Source organism: Perca fluviatilis, chromosome 12 (assembly GCF_010015445.1).
Source record: "Perca fluviatilis chromosome 12, GENO_Pfluv_1.0, whole genome shotgun sequence".
In the NCBI taxonomy this organism is placed as follows: domain Eukaryota; kingdom Metazoa; phylum Chordata; class Actinopteri; order Perciformes; family Percidae; genus Perca; species Perca fluviatilis.
In genome coordinates, this window is record NC_053123.1 from 13427558 (window position 1) to 13438508 (window position 10951).

Below are 10951 nucleotides of genomic sequence, written 5' to 3' on the forward strand. Positions count from 1 at the left end.
TTTTTCATGGGCGCAACCCACATACGTGCAGCTGCTCATCTCACAAATGCATGTTCCTTACAAATGGGGCACCATTTGAAAGGGAACTAAACAGGCTTTCCAACAGTATAAGATGTATTGTCAAAAAGCATTGTCACCACAGAGAAATAATCTACCAAACACAAATTTCCTTACTTTTTGTTCTAAGTTTATTAAGAAAATGGGAAAATCACACATTATTTGTTGACTTTGAATGCTGCCACACTGCCCAGAAGCCATCAATCCCCACCCAGGTCTGGGTCATGGTTACACCAATACATGTAGATAAACCTGATAAACCTGAACACTAAATCAACCCTACTACACTAAAACCCAGGAAACATAAATGCACACCCAAACATTACCAGAACATCATTAAAACATACTTCGACGAAGACAGGAACCATTCAGAACACAGTACCACGAGTCTTTGCAGTGCTTCAGCGCAGACTACAACGGCGTCCTGTCGGCCGTTACAGTATTGTGCACACAACTACGCTAAAGTTAAAGCGTACAAACCCTGTGTATTTTTTTGTCCCGTGTATTCCCTGTATTAGCCTACTGCTTTGTCGCAATGACCACCTTCTCCACCTTTAGCGTTTATTTACGTCTTTTGAATGTGCCTCTGAAGCACTGTGGCCACCCTGTGTTTGTCTGTTTGGTGTGGTTGTCATGGTAAAGTTGTAATATCCTAGTTAGCGGCAACAAGCTCGTCCTCAGAGCGGTTTTTACCAGGGATCATGTGTATGCGGCCTGGGCTATCCGAATCTACCTCCCTCACACATTAGCCTACCCAAACCTCCACCTCACCCACCGTCTATGAGCCTAGGCCTACATGATCACTATCACCCAGCAAAATTAGAAAATCTGCGTTTAAACCCCATTAGGGTCGTGCTTAATTTCGGCATGGATTCTATCAGATGACCATAAATCATATGTAGCCACACAGGCTATTAATATAATTCATTATCTCTGCTTAACCATAGTTGATAACCTATAGCCTACATATTAGCCTAGGCCTATTTCAAAAATCAACACAAAATCTGATATTTAAAAAATGACATTAAGACACTATTATTAAATATAATTTATAGAAGTAGCCAAACTGAAGCATGAGGTAACATTATCATCAGCAGTGATCAGGCGCCCATGGTCTCAACCAATGTTAACCACTAGATGGCGACAAATAGATTTTTTAAAGTCTTGAAATGTGATGGTGTGTTTGATTATTCGGCACACCATCATTACACTGTAGGCTTGCATAACAATCATGACAGCTAAACGGGTTTAAGACGCACAACAGGTAAGATGAAACAGTGCAGCTTTAATAGTTGAAATACAACGTGTGCGCTACTGAGACGTATGTTGTTTGTCTCAGTTAGCTTTACTAGCAGGCAATAACATTGGGGCCTATTCAGCAGAGTGGCTGAGGAAGCTTGAGGCGATAGCGCCAAAGCGAACAATCCCTGCTGACAAGTTTGGTGAAACGTACAAACGAAAGTTGTTTTTTGTGCCATGTATATCCTTTGATGTGAGCTAAAATGTATTGTAGAATACTGCATGTCGAATGCTATGAGGATGCGGCGTCTTTACAGCATTACAGACCAATGTTTGCAGCAACTCGCTAGCAGCTAGCTAACTAGCTTAAAACAGGCCGTAGAGGTTTTTCAAGTCGGTGCAAGGGAAATAGAACTTCCGGTCACAACCTTCAAAGTAAAGCATTTAGTGATGCACTTGTTTCGCCTCATCCAAAAGGCTTCTTCAGTTCTGACTGACTAGTGGGGAGTTCCGGATATTTAACCTCTGTTGGTTTGTGTGACTAACGGCCCATACTATTAGTCACATGGGAGTCTGGAACTCCCCACTGAGAGGTGAAACATCTTCAAGAATTTCTCACAAGTCTAGTTGCCTTTGCTTATCACAGATAATTACAATGACCTGGATGAATATGAACCTTCACAGACATACGGACTAGCTATATTGTTGTTTCGAGAAAAAACATTCGTAATGGTTTCAAATTAACCTAAAAGTGACCCAAAACAATTGCCAATGAGAGTGGTTTGTGCTTAACTCTTGATTTATATGGTTAATATTGTTTGTGGCACAGTTATAGAGGCAGCATTCGTATGTTTCTATGAACAATTTGTATTAATAGTTACAATGTATTGTCTATTCGGTGTGTCCTAGCCAGTGTGCTCATGTGTAACGTTAGTGGTGAACGTGCTTTAATTTTGAAGGCACATTCGCCTCTTTTCCAGCGTCTCTCCAGCACTTGTTGTAAATGTGATGTAGCAGCCTTGACAAGCGCGGCTAGCTCGCTGGCTAGCAAGATACTTAACCCACTTAACCTAAGTGACACAGTGAGTGTGTTTACATATGGGAATAAGTGGTTGTTGGTGTGTGTTTAAACCGTGACAGATACTTTACTGCTAGGGTCAGTCTATATTAGCTACTTTGCCAAAACTGTTATCAAACGATCCACAAATGCTACGTTAGCTAGCGTTAACGTTACCGTTTTTAAGACTAAGTGATTGCTAGTTAACTAGCTAATTTGGTCTTGTTGAAGTGTAACGTTAACGCCAAGTAAGGGAAACACACGTGTAATGTTGCAGCTAGAAATGCATAGCTGGTTTTCTAACTATTTCGGTTCTGGAAATATCAAGTTGTCAACGTAGACTGACATTTATCCGTATTTAAAAAAAACATTTAAACAAAAAAAAGTGCTTGGCATTTGAATAAAGTAGAATAATCTTCTAAAAGCAGAACATTACTTAAATACATTCTCATCTTTCCGAGCTTTTTCACGGTGCTTGCTATCACTTTACACTGTAAAGTGCATTTTGTAAGATAAGATCACAGAAACAACAGCTGACCCAGTTGCAAAAGTTGACACATTACTGAGAAGAGGCATTGTACGTGCAATAGCTGTGGGACTGAGTCTTAATGTTTTGTAAGGTTGTAAATCATATTCTTAGAGCTAGACACCTATATGTTCAAGTAGTTAATGAAACCTACTGGGACTAGAATATAAATCATATGTATAGCAACAGAGCCCCTGAGACCACCTTCATAGGGTTGGAGAAACTCATGCCTACCAGGCTAGAGCTGGTGTTGTTGACTTGTTCTTGTTGGGGTTCAGTACCAACATGGTGCCAGGAATTGCAAAAAATGTTACCTTTTGCACAATAACATAATAAGTAATCATCACAATTTTAAAAGGGTCAGTTATGGGCTTATGGGTAACTTGGAAGTATAAACCTTCCACCCTAGTTAAATCTTAGTCACTTGGACTCCTGTAACTTTGTTATATTCTCATTAAGAATCACATTGGAAATGTTTTGGACTTCTTTTTTTATCCTTGTTTTTGTTGTGTGATTTCACATCCTCCTCTTAACGAATGTATGTTTTGATATTTAACGTGCCAACATTGTCCATTCATCTCTCTATTTCTTTCTTTTTACAGACTCAAGAACTACTCTATGTAAGATGAACACTGAGGACAAGTTGGAGGGTATCCTGCTGAAGTGCAGCAGTGGAGGAATAGATGGAGGAGGCAGAGTTGGGCTGGGCAGCGGAGGAGGACTAGTGGTGATGACACTGGGGGAACGATCACTGGCAAACCACCCTCTGTTGGCCGAGGACGACGACGGCGATAAAGATGAAGATGAGGACCTGACTGGAAGCTCGCTGGTTACTCATGACCTGGTCCCTCCCGAGCAGCTTATGATGCAGGAGGAGATGACAAAGAATGGTAGAGGAGGAGGAGGAGGAGGAGGAGAAGAAGAGGAGGGAGGCGAGGTGGGAGTGCATTTCCCCCTAAAACTCACCAATAAGTTGCCTTGCTTGCTTCATATGCCAGTGAGTTCATGTCGGTTAAGAAGAAGTAGTCCACGTATTGATAAGATTAGTTGTGTTGATACTGTACCTATGGTTTCCATGTCATTATAGATAGTCCTCCTTTCATGTCATCCTATACAGTGTTTGTTATGATACATATATGGAAACCACCACAGTGATTACATTTTGTTAAACATTTTAATGACAGCGATATAAACCATATGACACAAATATCACAAGTAGAAAGCCTGTACCCCACAGAAAGTCATTGAAAATAACCTTAAATTAAGGATAATATATTATATAATATATATTGTTGTGAGGGATCACCTCCCTCCCCCTTGTGTACCTGGTTTCCACTTAGACAAAAAAACGTCAGAACCTTCAGAGATAAAGGCATTAGCTGAAATGTTTGTGCTTTATAATCTTTTGCATTACAAAGGAATAAAGATACAGCACATGTGAATTGAAAAGACTATTTTGTACTGTGAGTGTAAACATTGAGGATAACCTGAACCCATCCACAGGATCAGGCTTAGGGCTGCTTAATTCCTTTTTATTCTAACTTGGATGTTCTATCCATTGTTTTGGCCATTGTTTCTGTCGGTAAGAAAAACATTGTACTCACCAAATCATTTGCTAACGTAATATGGGAGATGCCAGCTGGAAGATGTGATTTCTCAGAATGTCCTAGGTTTTCTAGGTTTCTCTTTGGTATATTATGCCTCAGCAGGAGGGCATCTTCAGAGGATGCTTGAACTACATCAACTGGCCTCTTAAATTGTGAAGGAGAAGCTGCTAGTGAGTTCCCCTCACATTGGTTGATTATCCTCTGTTTGGCCTTTTGCACCTGCCTGACCCTGATAATCTGCTGGATGAGTGGGCGGGCATTAAAGTAGCTCATACGTCCTGTTAAATGGCTTTCCTGTCTATGGTCCTACTTTTACAGTTGAGCATCAAGCAGGAACTGAAGCTGTCTGAGACACCGGACCAGATAAAGAAGGACAAAAAAGGAGTTAAGGACCTGATGGTATGTCCCAAGAAGAAAAAAAGGAAGCAGCGTTCACCAGCAAAGGTGCAAGTCAATTTTATCTCAGAAATTGAATTTTGTAATGGTGTGTGTGTGTGTGTGTGTGTGTGTGTGTGTGTGTGTGTGTGTGTGTGTGTGTGTGCGTGTGCGTGCGTGTTCCACAGTTACTGAAGAGTGAATTAAATACTAATATGTCTTTGTTCCCTGTTGTGGTTGCAGATTCTCAACATCAATGATGATGAATCATTGGGCATACAAAACCCCAAGTGTCATGTCTGTGTTCACTGTAATGCTGCATTCAGAACCAACTACCATCTGCAGAGGCATGTCTTCATTCACACTGGTATGAGAATTACCCATTCAAGTAAAAAAAAAAAAGGCCATTATATTAATTTCTTGCTTTGAAATTGGTTGACCACAGGATGAATAGGGGCAATGCTAAATTAATCCGTTGCCTGGAATATGATATGGAATACAGTATCTTTATTGTATGCTGATGTTTATTATTCAAACTCCAGGTGAGAAGCCATTTCAGTGCAGCCAGTGTGATATGCGCTTCATTCAAAAATATCTTCTCCAGAGACATGAAAAGATCCACACTGGTGAGTAAAGAATGAATGCAATCAGTATGCACTAGGATTTTATTTTGCTTTATTTTAGTCTCAAGTGAGTCTTTTTCTTTTTTCCTTGTTTGTCTCTTTGTTTAGGTGAAAAGCCTTTTCGCTGTGATGAGTGTGGGATGAGGTTTATCCAGAAATACCACATGGAGAGACACAAGAGGACTCACAGTGGAGAGAAGCCTTACCAGTGTGACTACTGTCACCAGGTGAGCTCTGTTATTATTTGCTAGTAAATCAGTGCACATGGAAACAACAATCAAATTGGGTATTAAAAACCGCATAAAATCTGTTTGGTTTTTATATGTGCCAGACTGCAGAATGCAAACACAGAACACACAGTGTGAACTGATGAAAATGCTAGCCAAAGTCTCTGTATAGTTAACCCAGTATTTAAATGAGTTGCAAAGAAAAATAAAGACACAACGAGATTGTCTGTCTGTATTTCCTCACCTAAGGTTAATCACCACACTGTGGCTGTTTGCTGGTACAATAAAATATATATATATATTTTTTTTGTCTTCCATACACAGTACTTCTCCAGAACAGACCGGGTTTTAAAGCACAGACGAATGTGTCACGAGAACAGAGAGAGAAAGACCAGCAAGGCAGCTGGTAAAGTTGGGCCTTTGCATGAAGCAGATTCTTTGGGCCTCCCCTTTCTTGCCAAAGAGTGTTCTCTGCCCAAGAAAAAGCGGCAAAAGTGTGCAGACAAGAGTTCAGGCACTTCCACTGCTGCCCAGACAGATGGGTACACCGTCGCTGTTGTCGAAACGGAAGAGAAGGAGGAGCAGAGACAGAATAAAATAGAAGGTCTACCTCTCTTTGCTGTGTCCTCCAAAGTCAAACATGAGTATGTGATTGCAGACTACTCTGTGGAACTTCCGGAAGAAACGGCTAGCCAACACCAAGAGGGAGAAGTGTCAACAGAAGACACAACTCCTCCCAAACTTGTCCTGAAGAAAGTCCCCAAGAGGAGTCTCAAACAGTCCAGTGAACAAACTCCTCCCTGCCTGTCCACTTTGTCTTCCTTTGAAGAAAATACTAAGGTCGCACAGTACACCTTTGAAATTGTAGACAAGCAAGGCCTTTTAGAAGTGGAAAGCAACACTGATCTCGAGCCCGTCGAAACTCTTCAAGGAGGCCCGACGAAGCCAGCCGCCGGCAGCACAAACTACGACGATGCCATGCAGTTTCTCAAAAAGAAACGTTATCTTCAGGCTGCAATGGCCAACAGCAGTCGGGATTACGGTCTGAACACGAGCAGCATTTCTTCTCAGCCGCCTGTTACGCAAACTGTGGTGTCAGCCGTGATTGAAGAGACTGTCCCCGCCACCATTCTGGAGCCCCAGCCCATCAACGCAGATATTAAAGCCACACATGACAAGAGTGTGTTGCCAGATGAGGTTCTTCAGACGCTGTTGGACCATTACTCCAACAAAGCCAATGGGCAATCGGACATTTCCTTCAGCGTGGCCGACACAGAGGTGACATCAAGCATATCCATTAATTCCTCCGATGTTTCAGACAGCAGCCCTGTGGAGAGCCTCGGAGCCTCTACTGCCCAGGCTCAGCCAGCTACTGAGAAGGTCAGCCTCTTGCAGGAATACTCCAAGTTTCTCCAGCAAGCACTGGAGAGGACCAGCCAGAACGACAGCTACCTGACCAGCCAGAGCCTCAGCTTGGTCTCCGAAAACCCCACCTTAGCTGGACAACCTCTGTTCTCCACCGAGAAACAGTTCCCTTCCCCCAGCAGGTTCAAATCAGGGATGAGCTCTCCGCTAAGGTCCACTTTAGAGAAACCTCACTTTGGATTACTGGTCGGGGACTCCCAGCACTCCTTTTCATTTTCAGGTGATGAGACCACCCCTCCCTCCGCCGTGTCCCCAGCTGAGGAGGACTTTCTGGAGCAGGTCTCACCCTCCAAAAAGCCAGACACTTCACAAGGCATACTGCAGACCTTCCAAATAAGCTCCTTCGATCAGAACTTCAAAAGTCATTTCCAGACTTCAAGATCTGGATCCTCCTCACAGTTTACTGTTGCCAATGGACAATTAAGTCTCAGAGGACACAGCACAGACTTCTCAGAGTTCCCTTTAGTCAGAGTCACTGAGACCAGGTCTCAACTGAACTCCTCCCCTGATGTTACATCCAGTGAAACCTTTGGCTGAACGGAGGGGTAGAGAATTCATTTTCTGTTCATAATTTCAGCGGCACTTTATCTCATGTCTCTTGTTTTGCCAAAACAAGTGCCACCGCAACCATGTGCTCTTTCCCTTAGCATTTTGTTATGAAACATATTATTGTTTTGTTTTTGTTAAGTGCAACCTCATAGAATGGAAATAATGAAAATTGTTAAATCGTAATTAGCATTTCCCTTTTGAAAAAAAACTCATTGTAATTGCGCATAGGTATATTTCTTGCTCAAGAATGTTCATTGAGAGATTAAGCGACCAAAGTGTAATGCTAGAGATAGAGTGAAATATTCTCTCATGCCATTGCCACAGAGTTTTAATGTTTTGTCAATCAGTTTGCCTCGCACAAAAAATGATCAAGTCACTCTTGCTGCTTAATGCAATATTTCCACTTATTAAAACATAGGCCCTATTTATATATGCCTTTTTGCTCTTACTGTAGCTACCTCCCCTAACTGTTTATCTGGTTATATTTAAGTCCACTCCTAGAACCTTGTTATTCCAGCTGTGTACCTCCTGTTAAATTGTCTACTGACACTGACACCATGATTAGATCATAACTGATTCTTCACTTTATGTTGAAGTCACTTTACTGTCACCTGAGACGGGTGTGTCCACATGGCATGTGTAATGAATGCTATACAGGAAAGATGTAACTGATTGTATTCATCTCATATGGAATCTAGTTTATTTTCCATTTACACATTGGGCCTAGTTTGGTTGGTGTGATGGCCAAAAAGAAGAAATTATAGTTCTCATTCAAAGAAAATGAATTCATTCATTTTTATTCCCTTTTGTGCCTACATTTCTTGGCACAGACTTTTGTGACTCTAGTGCAGATTAGGCAGTGTAATAACCCCTCGCCCCCCCCCTGCTGAAAAAAACAAAAACAAAAGAAAAAGATTTAGGAATCAAAAAGCTGCATTCATGTAATGGTTGCCGGGTCATTGTTATTTTTCCTTCAGCAGTATAAGTGAGTTGTAATGAAATTACTTAAGAAGATTGTGCTTAACCTTTGCACAATTTGCACAATTTTTCACTACAGGGAATGTAGTATGTACTTTCATATTAGGGTTATTTGAAATTACAGATGATGCTTGTTGCTTTCATCACTTACAATGTAGCTCTTGGAGCTGCAGTTCTATAGTACTTTGATTGTTGTTCTTGGAAGATGCACAGGTTTTGGGGAAACAATAATGTGATTAGGCCCCCCTTGTATTGATTGAAACTCAGTTTCATTAAGGCTATATTAGGAAAAACATTACAAATGGAAATTAGGTACTTGGTTTTCCAGTTTTATTTGTTCTGCATCTGTGCCTTTCTTTTCTTTCTTCTTTATTCCAGGCTTTCCTTTACTCATTCCTGTATATGTATTTCTGTTTTTTCTTAGTTAGTGCTCTGATGCTACTAATTCCACTTGCACAATAACAACAAACACATAAGCTATCAACCTATTCAGTCTGTAATATGTTGAGATCTGGGAGCTTTATTTAATTTTGCCCATCATATTTTATTATTTTAGCAAGAAATAGCACAGAGTTTAATTCTCAAACTATTATCTATTGGAAGGACATAGCATTTTCATTGTGTGTGCGCGTGTGTGTGTGTGTGTATATACACAAAGTACAAAATCATGTTTCAAATATCTGTAGTTTTGATCATTATCACCTATTTGCTAGAATTCACTAGTATGCCACATCTGTCCAGACCTTGTTGAAAAAAAATGCGATTGAGGTCTCATCTGTACTTCATCACACCGTTGATTGTTTTACCATTTGTACATGTATGTGTGATGCGTTAAGTGCTATTGTGTAAAACACTGTTTTTATATGCACCATCAAATTAGGTTTGAGAATTGATGTTAAGCTCCCTCTTGTTACAATTCTACGGACAATCAGGGACAGACAGCACCCACATTAATCATCAAATGCTTTATTTTTCCTCATCGAACATTCCCACTAGAATGTACAGAAGCTATCCTGCTGTAAATACATTGTATATTTTTATGTTCTGAGAAGTACTGTTTAGATCTGTGTGTCAATAGAGAGACGAGGCTTGTGCAAGAGACACTTTTTGTCAGTGGAAGGCACATTCATTTGTTTTCCAGCATTTATTACATTCAACAATGAATCCATTTCTCTTGCTGACACAATGCGGCTTTCTGAGGTTATATATTATTATATGAGGTTATATATATATATATATATATATATATATATATATATATATATATATATATATATATATATATATATATATATATATATATATACTGTTATCAGAAGAAAATTAACACTGTTTTATTGATGACTGGTTAAAGTGAATTTTGATTATTATTTTTTTTGTAAGCTAATTTGCAGTTGATTGTGCATTATGATGGGATTTACTGTAGCTGTTGGTAATGAAAAGCCCTCCACCCCCAGAAAATGGTTCATTTGGTTTTAAAGTAATACTCCACTCTTTGTTTTTAGCATTATGTATTTAATCTCAACAGCTGTGGTCAGCTGGTATTCTTGTCGGGTTAAAGTAGCTTTTGGGTGGAGTATAACTTTAAAAAAAAAATACGCGTTGTGGTTGAAATAATTCACTAGCTACCTGTTTCATTGTAAGCAATTATTGAAAGCACAGTGCGGATGAGTTATTCTGCTTTGGTAAATTGTATCCCATGAATTGTTCATGGAGAAGTTTTAATTCAATTAAGCAATTTAAAATGCAGAACTGGTGGATATTCATGAATTCTATCAGCAGTACTATGGTATTGTTTTCCTTTTTCAATAAGTTGTCTGTAACCTGGCCATAAGTGTCCTTGTATAAGCTAGAGAAGAAAAAAAAAAAGTTTTGTGTAAAAAGATCTGAATTATTGAATTTTTTGATAAAAACTATTTTTGAAACGTCATTTATGGCACTGATATGTACAGTATATCATATGCAGTCACTATTGCTACCCTCATTTATCTCTGTACAAGTCGTTTGTGTCAAGATCTTTCAATTGCCGATGGGAATCTACTTTGAATTTGGCATTTTCATACTTTTAAAGAAGTTGACGAGGAAGCCCTACTGCTTCACTGTAAGGTTGATCTTAAGTTAGACAGTAAGGTTTGTTTGCATGGTCTCTAACTTGTTGGGTCGAGTGAACTTGTTTTATGAATAATGTGCAGCTTTAATTGTAGCTGATTAATTTCAGTCAAGTAACCCATATGATTAGATTTTTGCAATATATTATGATTTGTAAACAATCTGATTACATTGTTGTT

At 39.8% G+C, this 10951-nt stretch overlaps 1 protein-coding gene across 5 annotated transcripts; it reads left to right on the top strand.

The window, feature by feature from the left end:
• The first annotated feature begins 1220 nt into the window (after nucleotides 1-1220).
• Nucleotides 1221-9900, top strand: znf148 (zinc finger protein 148). 5 transcript variants are annotated; one of them, XM_039818494.1, is made up of 7 exons: nucleotides 1221-1321; nucleotides 3482-3876; nucleotides 4805-4930; nucleotides 5105-5228; nucleotides 5404-5487; nucleotides 5593-5711; nucleotides 6036-9900. In XM_039818494.1, exons 2-7 carry the CDS (start codon nucleotides 3505-3507, stop codon nucleotides 7671-7673), a joined length of 2463 nt encoding a protein of 820 aa, XP_039674428.1. In that variant the 5' UTR covers nucleotides 1221-1321; nucleotides 3482-3504; the 3' UTR covers nucleotides 7674-9900. The 5 variants fall into 5 exon arrangements, with proteins under 5 accessions (XP_039674428.1, XP_039674431.1, XP_039674429.1 ...); XM_039818497.1 differs by lacking the exon at nucleotides 1221-1321 and adding an exon at nucleotides 1467-1506; XM_039818495.1 differs by lacking the exon at nucleotides 1221-1321 and adding an exon at nucleotides 2269-2378.
• The last annotated feature ends 1051 nt before the right edge of the window (nucleotides 9901-10951 follow it).